Here is a 14360-nt window from a genome sequence, read left to right on the forward strand (position 1 = left end):
TTGCTTTCACTAACCATGGCAGGTAATTTCTGTCATAGCTTGAGAATTCCTTTGAACCTGCTGTTTGCATTTGGGATAAAGCATCAAATGGACATTTCCCATGGGATACAGACTGCTTGCTGTCCAGTAGAGTCAACCATCATTCTTAAGTACGTTAGCAAGACGGAAGCAAAAGATCTCCCCGTGCCGAATGCATTGCATTAACAGCAAGTTTCCACTAGTGCTGAAAAACTGTGCCCTTAATATAAGTGCTCAGTAACCACCAGCCCTGCTGTTCGAGGAGCACTCTGAACTGTATAGAAGGCTTGCGGGAAAAGAACCTCCATTAGTACCCATTATGCTGTGATTTATGTTATGGGCTTAAAATAGCAAAATTAAACAGTTCTATTTAATCTACAGTCTAAAAAAAGGCACAAAGACTTTGTGAAAAAAACTGTAACTGTTCAGACTACATTTCCAAGAACTTTAACAGAGCGTTGCTTTGATTTGCCAGCTTTGCTTGCTGGCAGGAGTGAAATTGAGACAATTTCACTGTCTGCGGAGGTAAAGAATACCCTTTTGGCAAGACAAGTTTGCCAGTTCTATGCAAATGTTATTCAACAGAAGCAACTAAAACCTCTTGTGATTGCTTTAAAACATAATCTTTTTGGTCTGCAGCACATTGCACTTATCTAAGTACTCAGCGATGATAGAGTGGGTCTTAGGGCGAGACCAAATAGAAAGAGCCCTTTTTAATCTGAACATAGGAACGAACTCTGTTCATGGCTACACAGTCTGCTTTCAATCAAATGATCATGAAATACATAAATACTATAAAATAAATACAATACATTCAGAGTTTTCTACATTGTAGAGAGCTTTAAGACTTTCCTAGCTCCCCGATGTAATGCATATAGAACATTCCCTTCTATACAGTGCTACCTCCATATACCCATACCTCCATTAAATGCAACATAGCTCAGACAACCCTCCTCTTTTGCCTGGATTCTCATCAGTCTCTGATTCTGTAAAACGTTATATTGTTTCTTTAGGAAAAAAAATATTGCACTTTTAAAAATGCATAAAAATTGAACTGAGTTCCCATTAACTCCGCCACACAGTCTGTTATTTAAAATAATACTTTAAAAAAAAAAAAAAACAACGTTTCTCTAGTTGTTTCATGTTTTGCCTACTTTTACAGCATTCTCCATCAGGATATCCTCAGAACATTCTTCCTTAGCAAATTCCTTACAGTTTTGCCATCAGATGTTTGAAACACAGCATGAGCTATCTGAGATACACGCGGCTGGGAGTCACGGGTCTGTCCGCAGCTTCAGGATTTCATTGTACAAATGGGAACTACAATGACCAGAATAACTGTACAAGCTGCCGCTGCTATCAGGGCAGCTATCTTGCAAACCTTTGCTCTTCTGAACTCGGCTTCCTTGCGTTTTAATAAGGAATCATAGCCAGGAGTATAAATGTCTTCCATCCAGTATTCTAAGTTGTTTGGGTTTAAAGATTCTTGAGTCTAAAAATTAAAAGGAAACAGTTGTTAATTGTCTGGGATCTGTCATGAATAAAATAAATAAATAAAGCAGATGTGCCTGAAGGCCTCCCAACTGCATCTGGGTCTGCTGTCAGAATAAAGTGGGTTATTGCCGCTTCTCGCATCCCTTCAACTCCTGGTCCCAGTTCCATAAGGCTGACGAAAGTGGCAACAAAACACTGCAAAAAATAAACTCTTGAAACAGTATAATTCTGCTGCAAAATCCCTCACGTACCTCTGATTTGCCGGAAACTTCGTCATCTTGGATGGCATTTAAATAAAATCTCTTTAATCTGCTCGACAGCAGAGATGTCAGCAACTACTGGTCTGTTACTGCTTTTTAAATTATTAAAGCCCAGCTGATGGGAAAGGTTATTAACACATATTCCTCATGCACTACATTTTATAAAGCTAACCCTAATTTTGCTACCATAACTTGCTTGCAGGGTGCGATTGCCCAGCCCTATCCGGCACCCAGTCCCTCTGGATGGGCAACTGGCAGACTGCCTCCGGAACGGCAACGCCTGGGGACACCAGCCCTTCATTTCAGCTTAAGAATACACAACCGCAGGCAGCAGGCACCGAACACCCCGCGGACGGGGGGTTGCAAGTGGGTTTCCATGAAATCACCCAGAACAGAGTGATCTTCAGCTTCGAGCTCTCCTTCCAGCTCCATCTTCTGAAAATCACATGGATGCATGATGCTGTCTCAGTTTTAGGGGCAGGAGGAGAAGGGGAACTGGACAGCCAGCATAGGATTTGGTACCACACATTACTCTGGACCATCTCCACAGATGAGATCATTTAACCCCAACAGCGCAATCTATTTTTCCACAGGAGGCAATACTCTGCTCATTGCCAAAGTCTGAGTCTCTCTGGGTTGGAGGTGATTTTAAGAGTATGCTTAAGCAATTAAAGACTTTGCCCTCCCATTCCACACAGATAAGGGGGGGGGGGGGGGGTGGGGAAAAACAAACCCTGAAGCAAATCTGAATTGGTCAGAAAATTAAAGGCAACCTGGGGAACTTTATCAGTGTCTCCATCTGAACTTGTTTGTTTGTTTTTATCTTTTAGTTTTTTCTTCCTTAGAATTTGAGCTCTTCAAGCTTTGCATTTCCACCTGGCTTGTTGTTTTCCCTTCATCCTTTCTGTTAGGGAAAATGGGGGAAACCCAAACAGTAGGCATTATATTGCACTTACCAGCAGAAAGGAATAAAGCAGAAAGAACATTTTGAAAAATGACAGCTTTTCCTCGAAGCTGTCTCCTGTGTCTGGGACTCCAAAAGGCCATTTCTTTAAAAAATGAAAAAGATTCCACATAAAAATGTTCCAGTGAGAACACCCTAACACACACCATTTCTGGGCTCGTAACGGACCTGATCCGAAGCTCGTTGGACTCCACACAAAGAAACTCCAGCTGACTTGAGAGGGATTTGGGTAAGCCTTTAATTGGCTAATTCAGATTTTGTGGCCACGAGCTACTGGTTGAAACCTTGCTTTGCCTGAAAGCAGCATTTGCTTTATGTACAGCACTACTACAAGAAGTGATTTTATAGCTACCCCAGAAATAAACAATTAAAATTGAGCAACGGTTTTATGATCATTTAATGGAGATCTCTATGAGAGCACTAGTATGCTGAAACAGAGACCATCAGCCAAGTCTGAGATTGTACCATTCGGGCTCTGAATGACCTATTCCAGCCTTCTGAAAAAAATCAGCAACCTCATCTCTAAAGGCATCAGAAAATAGCCTGACAATGTTTCATCCCAGTGGATCATCATACACAGAGCAAAGCGATGAGATCTCACACAGACCCCACACCTGGGACAAACTTTGGCCTGACTAGTTTTGCAATTTCTTTTTTTGAAGGAAAAGTCAGCAGACTTGCCAAGTTCCAGGAGAAATTTTAAATAAACAAAGGTAGAAAAAACCCCAAAGATAGCCATGATATGCTTCAAGGAAATTAGAGTTTTGGACCTCTCTGCCTTGGTATTGACCTTTTAACTACTTCAGAAGGAAGATGCATTATTAAAAAGGCCCATTACTGTTAATCAGCTTCCTTTCCCATTTCATTGCCAGACATAGGAATGTTCATTAAAGCATAATGTATTTACTTTCAGTTCTAATAAACTTAATCACTGGGAAAAAACCCACTCATCAGTCTGTGTCTATTTTTTAAGGTTGTCAGTAAGCTCTATTATAAAGTCTAGACATGGGCTTTGCAGAGTAGATGCAATTCTGACAGTCCTTTTGGAGGGAGAGAATCAAACCAGTAAAGTTTTATCACCTTTATCCTAAAGATAAATGATGGCAATAAGCCGATTTCTCTGGTTTGCTCACAGTCGCGCAGAGCTGCTTACAGTGAACGAAATGGCCCTACGAGGAGCAGATGGAGAACACTTCTCCCAGGGGAGATTTGCTCCCAAATATCACCTCCCTTGTTGCCCCACGCAGCAGGTAAGGGATGCTTTGCAACTGCCTGCTGCAGAGGAACTTCTTTCAGCCTATTCCTACTCTAGCATACAGTCTGCAACACCAGGGTTAGGAATTTAGTAAGCCCTCTAAAGCTTTTAAGACCCAGAAAGCAGCAGGCAGCTGAGGCAAGATGCAGCCTGGTCCCTGGGCTACTTGGTTTCTCTCCGAGTGCACGTTAGCCACAGCAAGGAGCAGGGGCTGGTGAGGACAGGGAAGTTTGCACAAGCCGAGCCAGGAGGTGAATTTGTCGTGCGCAAATTCCTGCACAAACACTCATGGGAGTTGCACTACTCCCATGTGGGGAGTAGTGGGAGATGTACCCACTGTGTGGGTAATCGTTTTAACTCCAAACCAGCCAACACGGGGTCCTGAGACATGGCATGTGTCCTGAGACTTGGGCTATCCAAGTCTTTCTCACACTATCCTGATGCTTTCCTAGGGCTTAGTCTACTGGGTTTGGAGCTGGGTTAGGTACCTTGGCACTAAGCCATCGAGAGCCAATGTGGAGCAGCAAGTCTCGGGCTCTTGCATGCCACCTTCCCTGGCGGACAAGCTTTGCAGACAAGCAGACTCCCTGCTTGAGTATGGCTGCACCGCACAGGCTGCTGATCACAGAGCCGTGTTAGGGCGGTGCTGATAAGCACCGAGCTGTAGGTCAGAGTACCCCAAGTGCTGCCAAGCCTGTAGCTAGCTGAGGCAGCTTGCTCTGCTCTGGGGCATGCACACACGTGCAAGGAGCCCAAAATGCCTGAAGTCAGCACCAGTCCCCCGGCTGGTTCTGCATGCTGCTGTATAAATGCATATAAATGATACACAGTGATCTGCACATCAGTGTGGACTTCATTATGTGATGCATTTTGGGTTTCGTGACCAAATACTGCAACATTTGTTTGGTCTTTACACATTTTGGATGTCATTCTTCATGCTTCCTCTTTAAACCTGTGCTCAGATATCTTCCTTCCTACAAGATGTCTTGTGTTTATCAGGCTAGACAGGGTATCCAACGTGGGCACTCAGACCTGGGTCTGGGCAGCCCATTATATATCAGGATTGTGAGTTCAAATATACCACAGTTTGGGAAAATTTAAATCCAAAATTTGAATTTGTCTCCCAGTAACTTGCTCTGCTTGTTGCAGAAGAGCCTGCACACTTCCAAGCTGAACTAAAATGCAAACAAGACACACCATTAGCTGATCTGCTCTTCACATGATTCTGGTTTCCAACAGCCACTTCAAAGCTGCAACGGCGATGTGTTTCAAAAACAGTCATGGTATTGAACATCTTCTACAAGTATTTTATGTTTCATGTTCCTAGCAAAATGGAAGAAGCCCTAACACTTAAATTCTCTGTGAATAATTCAGACAGAACAAGGATAGAAGAAAAAGCAGCAATGCCAGCTCCTGCACCACTCTGCCTTGCTGCAGTTAGGGACCGGTTCATCTCTGCACCCCTTTATCCCTCAACTCTTCTTTAGGGCTACTAACACCGCAATGGCTTAGCGGACATCTCTCCATTGCAGAATAAGCTGGGAGCACCAACCTGTCAAAGATCACCATTCAGCAATGAAACATCCACATTATTCTTTGTCCCTGGCCAGGATGGATAGGGATCAGCAAGATTAGAGGCTCAACACTGCATAGCTGCTTCCTGAGCTACCCAAATCCCTTCTTAAATGCATATTCTGGCAACATCCGTTCACAATTAAGCCATTAAAATTAAACACATGGGACTCACTTGTAGATCCAATGCTGCAATCTTGCCTTTATCCCCCGAATTCCTCGTGTATTCCTCTATGGTCCATGACGGCTGCGCACGTTTCACTTCAGCCAGCTCTGTCAACCTCATGTCTGTGTAGAGCGGGTTGCTTTTCATGTGTGACTTGAGTGATGCAGGGTAGGGATGAGGACTAAAGACTTGTTCAATCAAGAAAGCATCTTTTGGTTGTTTAGAGAGTCTATGTGGCTGTGGGATTTCATATTGCCTGTCTGCCTGCAATAGGGTTCAAAACAATTTGAGAGAAGAAACAGGACTATGAGGGGGTTAAACACAAAGGACAGAGATATTCCGTTCAGAATCACCATATGATAAAAAAAGTACCAGCTAGGACAAAGGTTTTGGATGGCTTTAATCCATTTGGCCACCTTCTCCTCACAACCAGACCAAAGAGGTATTATACAGACACAACTCCATGTTCAACATAACATGAACACAAAGCTGATGCAGCAGAGGAAATTTAGGTTTTGTACTGTTTACAGATTATAAAACTATTCTGAAAATGGCCCTGACATCCAGAAAAGCCTAGCTGATCTGGAAAAGCTGAGACACCCATGCAGGCTGCTAGATTTCTGTTTCCAGATCAAGTCTTAAAATGAAGAAGTCTTGAAGGAAGCCCCCAGGTAGCACCCCCTTGACACTGCACCATCCATGGTACCAATCCAGTGTCAGCCACGGTCTACTGCAGGAGTGAGGAAGGGACTTTTAAAGCCAGCATTTCATCCTGGGCAGATCAATGTACAGAAAAGCCAAGGTTTGGGCTTACTAAGGGTAACCTTCTTCCCCTTCTGCAACCTACTAATAACCCATGGTTTACGGTTTCTTGTTCACCCAACTGCACTTATTTCCATCAAACTTCTTCCTCTCCTTTCTCAACCCTTCTCTGCCCTCATTCCCCATCGTAAGGAGGCACAGCATGCCCATCATGTGGTCCTGATTGACAAGGGAGCTGAAGGACGCCCAGCTTTCTCCACTGTCCATGAAACAGAAACAACCGCCCACACCATGCACAGTTTCAGCTGAGCAGCAACCAGACCCCAGTGCAAGGACGGCCACGATAGCTATGCGATCTGTCAAGACAGCAGCGGGCAGCTGTGGGGAGGGATGGGCAGAGCTTTTCTGACCAACCGAAACAAGACACAGCTATGCTGCATTTCCATAACGGGAGGCTTAAGACTCATTTAAATGACCATGAAAGTCAGATATAGAGAACATAACTACAGTTAGCATCTCACAGTACACATACGAGGATTCTTTTCTTGAGGGATTTGAATCCATGAATCTATTTTGTTGGCTTTTAAATATGCACATACTTCCCTGATAAAAGCTGTCACAATGCAATTTCAAAATATCCCTTCTAAAACAACCGCTAGAGAATTTCAATTTTCCCCACACCCTTTTCACCAAGTTAATTACCCAGCCTCCTTACATCACCACTGATGATGAAGAATACCACCATCTTCCAAAGATGTCACCCACATTACCCCCCCTCCCTTTTCAAAAAAGCAAAGCTTTTAAGGAACAACTTGACCATATTGCAGCTGCCAAGCAAGAACATATAGGTACAAAATCACTCAATTACGATAACAATAAAGACAGGCATAATACGGTAGGGCAAAGTATTGTCATACCCTGAGGCTTTTGATGACTATGGAAGACATTCATAACCAGATTATTTTTAAGTGCTTATTATGTGAGTTAAAGTTGAAATTACCTCTTTAGATTTCCTGTGCCAGTCCTTATTTTCTCCTCCATCTCTCTCTTTCATCTCCTCTTCCGTAATGCCAACTTGGTTGGTGTAAGTAATAGCTCTCCAGTCTCGGGGAGAGTTTGAAATACTTGCTATTTTGGATTCAGTTGCACTGTTTTCCTCTGTTAATGATCTTGATGACCTCCTAGTAAACAAACTTTTTTTTAAGGCTTTTACTCGAAGACTCTCGCTATTACTTCCACTGGCATCTGAACAGCACCATTCTGGATTATTCTCCAGTTTGCCTCCATGAGGAGTATTGTGGCACTGAAATATCTGCGGGGAGTTACTCTCATCTGATGCGGCCTCGCTTGTCAAAGAGTTGAGATCTATTTGTACGCTGACCTTCTCTGGCTGCTGAATTTTTTGATCCAACTTGCTTAATTTTCCTAGGACTTGGGAGATTTCTTCTCGGACACCTGAGAGAGATTCCAGTTTCTTCTCTATTTCACCAATCCTCAAAACTAATTTGCAGACACTTGTTTTTAGTTCATCATCTGTGTTACTGTTATCTGCCCGGACCACTTTCTCCAATTTGTTACAGGCACTCCCGTTGGAGATTTTAGTCAAATTGTGCTCAGGTGAGCTCTCACAGTCTGATTTATGCACCTGAGACAAGGAACCGGTGCTGTTGTAGCATGAAGACTGCATCACTCCTGTGGACCCGCTGATACTCATATCATCCAAAAACCGGAAAATATCACTGATGTCATCGCTCACAATTTCAGAGTCATCATCCGACTGCTTAAGAGAGTGCCGCTCTCCGTACTTGGCTTGGCCCGCCGCACACAGATCCTTGCATTTCTTGTGGTCCAGAACTTGCTGCTCTGTTTGTGTCCCAACACTCGTGGTCCTGTCAATGCTTAAGATCTGAACAGATGTACAATTAATGCTTTTATCCTTAAACTTTTTGACTGGCTCGTGTTTCTCCACATCTAGAATGGAAGGGATTTCCTTGGGTTTATGCCCATTTGGTTTCACAGCGTAATTTGCCTGCATAATTGGTTGCTGATCCTTCTTGTTTAGGTAGGACTGATGCCTGTCAGCTGAAGGAAAGTTTGGAGATGGGTTGTTCGAACTCTGGTATCGTGGCTTCTCTTCAGACTGCTTCCTATTAAAAAATGATCGTTCAAAGTCAGGTACCTCCTCAGTATTTAAACTCCAGCTTTTAGCTGGCCAGGCAGTTTGCTTGGTTGGCTTTCCAGTCCACTTTTTGGTGTCCTGGGGCCCAAGAATAGTAGTTGGGCCAAAATACGTTGAAGCTTGAAGATCATCTAAACTTTCATGCTTCACTCGTCTTTTGTCTGGTATAGGAGAATAAACTGGATTCAAGTACTGGCTGCTGTATGGCATTTCAAAGCTGTGGTTGAAGAAAGCTTGCTTAGAGCTTTCTTTCCTGTTCTGAGGCTCTCTGTGTCCATCTTCTGGCTTTTTGTTGGACGGTATTAAGTTGGGAGATATTGTAATCAGATTATGAAAATCTTCTTTGAATATATTTCTTTTCTGGACACATGACTGCATCACAAACGGCTCGTCATTCGAAATGAAAGTTTCTTTTATGCCTGCACTTATAGGCAAGGAGTCCTGGTCTGAAATAGATTCATTTTCAATGTTCATGGGGAAGTATGTACTCTGCATCTCACATGGTGGAGATGTGGCAATGGAGTAGGATGCCAGCGCTTGCAGCCTGTCCAGAGAGGCAGCCCGGCCCTTCATCTCCTTATTAACGCCGAGTAAAAAGTTGGGTTCTGACGAGGGGACAAACTGTTGGCAGTCTTTGCAGTCCATCTTTCTGCATTTTGAAGACCTTCTGACTGGAAAGCCCCGGCTAAACTCCTGGTCGTTCAGCTCGCAGTTGGGCACACAGTCTGCCATATTGCAGATTTCCGTGTCAGATCTACAGGACTCGAAGGACTCTTTCTTCTTCACTTTCTGCCTTGCAACTGGAAGTTTCTCCTTGGCCACTCCCCCGTTCATTTGTATGAGGTTGAATATTGTTACTATATCTGCTGCAACCATGATTTTCTTTGATTGCTGATTGTTTACAGTGCATCTCATTTTGTCTTTGAACAAAGTCGCTGGGAAATTAGGATCCAGGCAAGCGGTGTAAAACAGCACGCTTCTGAGCTTGGCCAACTGGGATAAATCAAACCTCGCACACAGGGACTTGCAGAGGTCCTGGTAAGAAACGGTATTCTGCTTTGTGTCCAGCTCCTCCAAGATCTTCACCAGGAAGAGTGAGGATTCCTGGTTGGACTCCATGGCTTAAGCGTATTTTGTTGTTTAGCCTGGAAACTGCGTTCCACTTCTACAGCAACACACAACAGCAAACAAAAAAGACTGTAAGTCACCCACAGATAATATTCAGGACCTTGTAATTCAGCCACAGATGGGACCTGACTCCCTAGCCGTGCAGTCGAGGGCTTGCTTGTATAATCCATCCTCATGTTTCCGAACTCCAGGCTGTAATCCTAGCATCGATGAAATCAATACTTAAATGGAATCCGGATTTCATCCAAGGAGGCTCATTTATGTTAGTGTCTACTAAAGCGAGGAAGTGAATAAACAGCAGAAGCTTTGGAGGGGCTGAACTAGTGGCAGATATACAATCCCAGCCTGCTTGCTACGGGGCTTTCACAGAATTTCTTACCAACTTGTGAGAGGTTGAAAGTACAGACACGTCAAATTGTTTGGCAATAATTCTAGCCCTAGCCTAACCAGAGATGATCTACCACACCGTGACAACCCCAGCTGTTTTCATATCTGACTGCAAATGGCTCTCAGGAAGATTATCTGACAATAAACTTCTGACGTGTTTTTAGAAGTTATCTGAGCACATAATTACCATCTTGCTTATTTTAAAACATTATTTTCTCCTCTACTCTGAATTATCTCCTCTGGATACCATGACACTTTTTCCAGGAATACTTTTTCCTAAGTTTATTATTCAGGAATGGAAAAGCTACCTAGTCCCATGCGAAAAATCTGCATGAGCCCCATTTCAGCTATAAAGTGCAAAGTTTAGAAAAGAGCAGAAAGAGTTAAACAAAAAAAATTCCACTGAATCTTGAAACCAATCCAGCAGATGCTAGAGGGCTGGCTGCCAATCAGGGTGGATTTGCCGACTGAGAAATATCAAGGACAGAGAACATCCTCTTCAGTGATGTGCTCCCAGAGAAACCTGGGGAGCACAGCTCCATTCACCAGCCCGAAACGATAGGGCAGAGGTGGAGAGCAAAGGCTGCACATTTTGTGGATAACAAGAATAGCTCGAACAAGCACAGCTAACGCTAGCAAACATCTTGGGAAGGATATAAACCCCTGTGCTTTCAAAGTTGAAATCAACCTCTAGCTATTACAGACCAGGAAAGGATGTTGATGGGGGGCAGATTATTTTTCATCTGCCTACTGTGAATATCCTTGTCAGTGTCTCTGCTGTTGGCTAATAGGAGAGACAGAGCACGGAATGATGCAGTCTGCCAGTTCCTGTGTTTGGTCACTTTGTCTTTGTTATTCTTACTGATAGGACTGACAAAAATATTTTCCCTTCCCCAAAAAGGTATGGTATCTTCCCCCATTCACTCCCACCCTTAGATGACCCCTGGAACTAGTCTCTCCCTCTCCATCAAGTGCAGAATATCCACCCAAATGGCAAAGCACAAAAGTCAGGCTTGCAAGGTTTCTTATTACTCATTTAAAAAGTCACCTCCCAGCCAAAAACCTGAGGACTCCTGAGCACCACTCCAGGAATACAGGGCTCCTGTTCCCTCTCTTGCAGCCTTTCATCTTGCCCTGACATTGCACACTGGCGATCGCTATCAGTGTCAGAAGGCAGTGTACATCAGCTTTCGTAGCAAACGCCACAGTAGCATCTTCCAGAGGGAAGAAAGAAAACACCAGGTTGCCCATAAGAATATGAAACAAGTCACCATACGGACTTGGCTGTTTATTGAAGTAGCATCTTTCTACTGTGGATGATCAGAAGTCGAGCAGCAGCAACGTGAATGTATTTCTGTGATTGTAAACACTACTCTCAGAAACCAATGGCTACAGGGATTTTCCAACACCTCCGCTGCATGCACGTTTGCTTTTAAAGCTCCTGTATTACACATAGCAGCACAACTCTTCTGCAAACTGACAAAAGAGCAAAAATGTTATATTGCTCAGTGCTCAGCTCCAGAAAGTAATGCTAAAAGCTGGAGGAGGATGCTTATATCCCTTTTCTCTATCAACAGTGTATGCTCGGAGGCACAGCCTTTTTAACAGCCTGCCTTTGTATTTCTCTGACGTGTCACCATTAGACAATGAAGCTTCCAAGCTAGGTCCAAACTGCTCTGTCTGCCACCAAAGCCACCAAGCACTCCCAGAGTAAACTTCACATGTGGGGCTCGGGGACTTTGCCAGCTGCCAGGGGACTGGCATCACAAGTCAATTTTCTGCATGTTATAAACCTGTCATGTGGGGCAAGAGTGGAAATCTGTCTTTTTGTCACCTCCGGGCTGAATACCAGCAAAAGCAACTATCTCCTCCCATTTGTAACTTCACAGCTTCTTGCAAAACCCTCACCTGGATATGCGTTTTCACAGCCTGATATACACTCTGCGCTGTCCGCACCGGCCTGCCAGCGCCCTGCTTTCTCCTCACTCACACTCCTGCTAAAATACACAAGTAGCCAGTTGCAATAATATATTTCTTAAAACTGTCAACCCATTTTGTTCCCTACCTTTCTGTCTTTATTCTCTCATCCCAGTGAGGATATCCTAGGTACAGTTTCTTCAAATTTTTTGTTCTGACCAAGCCATTCTTAGCGTACCCCTCCCATCAGAGGTTTTAACTTCAATTCAGGTTTCTAAATCCTATGAATCTAGTAAAACTTAGGTGCAGCCTGATTTTCAAAAGCGCTGAGTGCTGACAAGTTCAGCAAGTTCAGTGGAAGCCCTGCATACCCCCAAATCTCACATTGCTTTTATTTAGCACCGACAAGGAGCCTTGGTTTGGGGACTCCAATCCATACCCAAGCAGTAAGGCAGCAGCACTGAAGCATGGATCCCAAGCAGAGGAGCTCTGCTAGACCTGGTTTAGCTCAGTCTGGGACCCTGTGCTCCCAGACCCAAGCCTGGAAGGTGGCGGTCAGCTGTAAAGCAGTGAGAGGACAGGGAGGTGACAGAGGCTTTAAGACAAGGGTGACCAGGAGAGAGCTGAGGCTGCTAAGGTCGGAATTCAGCCAATTCACTCAGCTGAGGCTCAGCTATGGGAGGTGGGAATTGAAAAGGCAGGTTGCAAAATCAGGTGTAGGCCTTGAGGAGAAGTAAGCTATCTAGGAGTTGGAATAATTTCCTCTTCACCCCTTGGCTGTTCACAAACAGCTTTCTGGTGTGAGCACACTTAAAGTGTGAAAGCTACCTTTGGGCTTCAGCCTGGGCATGGAAATGGGTGCTCCCTTGTGCCAGAGCATCAGAAACGTTGCTAGTGGAGCATGCAACAGATTCAGGCTGCGAAGAACAGGATGTATTACCCCATAAGGAAAATATATAAGGGCCTTGAAATCTTGTTTCCTGGGTCAGGGATGTAAAAACCCGGTGCCAAGGTTTTTAGTGGCACATTAAGCTCCTCTGTCTCTTGTCAAGCCTCCTAACAGCCTGCGACGGAGACAGGTGCCTCTTGGCAACTCACCCCGGGAGCTGCCACATCCCAGGTGCCAAGCACTTGGCCATGCACCATCTCAGCTGTTATGTCCACGTTCATTCATTATCTCTCAAAGCAGGACCAGAATAGACCTGGACAGGGCACATAAATGCAAAGCTCCGAAATAAGCACAGGAAGGCCTTTTAGAGATGGCACAGGGTCATGAATCAGTCAAAAGCAGCAAAGCAAATGAAAGCACCCACAGCAAGAGCAGCAGCATGGGGCCTCCTCAGATGGCCTCAATTCCACCAACGTCCTCGTGCCTTACCTTCACTACCAGCAGCCACACGTACCCTCCAAACCACCCCTAAGCTGACTTTGGTCTCCAGAGACATGGAGCTAACCAGACACAGGGACAGGATCTAGCTTATTTATCTTCAGCAAGACAGTCTCTGACCAAAGGAGCCACTTAACATTTCATCTTTAATGATTTTGTTATATTAACACTGGGAGGGTCACTTTGACTCAGCTTCCTAAGATTCGACAGTCACTGCTCTAATAGCACAATTATATCCCAGCATGGACTTGAACAGCATCATATTGCACGGCTAGCTGATAGGGTCTGACTCTCCTTGCACGCAGATGAGCTCCAGGCTTACCACAAATCAATGTCTTCTTGCCCTGCACCAAGAGCAATGAACTGAGCTCTCATCTTACCATTAACCCGCTATCTCAGCCTCTGGAGGAGAAGACCAAGAATGTTACGATTGCAACCTCCATCCCTAGTGGTGTTTTCTACTGCACAAAGGGAATATACTGTTCTATTTTCTGGTGTCTTTAGGAATCAAGCCTCCGTAAGACTTCTCCCCTGTGGTCCTGCAGACCAGGGGAACCTGCGGAACCTCTTTCATGTAGCTTGATTCCCCGCAGAAACACCAGAACAGACTTTCGCTCCTCACCACCTCCCAAATCAGCACTGGGGCAGGGGGGTCCCCTCACCTCCTGACTGCCATATAAATTCACAATCCACAGGAATTCATGAAATTAGTACTGCTCCCCAGTTGCCCAGGCCGCTTTCCCCCATGGCGCCTTCAGCCCAAACCCTGCTGCACTGCATGGCAGCGCACATCGGGGCAGATAAATCCCGGCACAGGATTCAAGAGAAAGTCCCACCACTCGACTTCCCTGAGCAGCTGCGGGGTGGCAAG

At 44.7% G+C, this 14360-nt stretch overlaps 1 protein-coding gene across 1 annotated transcript; it reads right to left on the reverse strand.

The window, feature by feature from the left end:
* Positions 1-1097: 1097 nt before the first annotated feature.
* On the reverse strand, positions 1098-9789 carry MINAR1 (membrane integral NOTCH2 associated receptor 1). Its single transcript, XM_050903555.1, has 3 exons — positions 7492-9789; positions 5739-5993; positions 1098-1510 (listed from the first exon to the last, which is right to left on the reverse strand). Exons 1-3 carry the CDS (start codon positions 9787-9789, stop codon positions 1313-1315), a joined length of 2751 nt encoding a protein of 916 aa, XP_050759512.1. The 3' UTR covers positions 1098-1312.
* Positions 9790-14360: the final 4571 nt, after the last annotated feature.

This window comes from Gymnogyps californianus, chromosome 11 (genome assembly GCF_018139145.2).
Source record: "Gymnogyps californianus isolate 813 chromosome 11, ASM1813914v2, whole genome shotgun sequence".
NCBI lineage: Eukaryota > Metazoa > Chordata > Aves > Accipitriformes > Cathartidae > Gymnogyps > Gymnogyps californianus.

Excerpts from the sequence above, each read along its gene's own strand:
- MINAR1 (XM_050903555.1), bottom strand. The coding sequence starts at position 9,789 with ATGGAGTCCAACCAGGAATCCTCACTCTTCCTGGTGAAGATCTTGGAG. Across the intron at positions 5,994-7,491 it reads GGCACAGGAAATCTAAAGAG|GCAGACAGGCAATATGAAAT; the intron begins GTAATTTCAACT and ends ACCCTATTGCAG. Across the intron at positions 1,511-5,738 it reads TTGCAGCATTGGATCTACAA|ACTCAAGAATCTTTAAACCC; the intron begins GTGAGTCCCATG and ends TTTAATTTTTAG.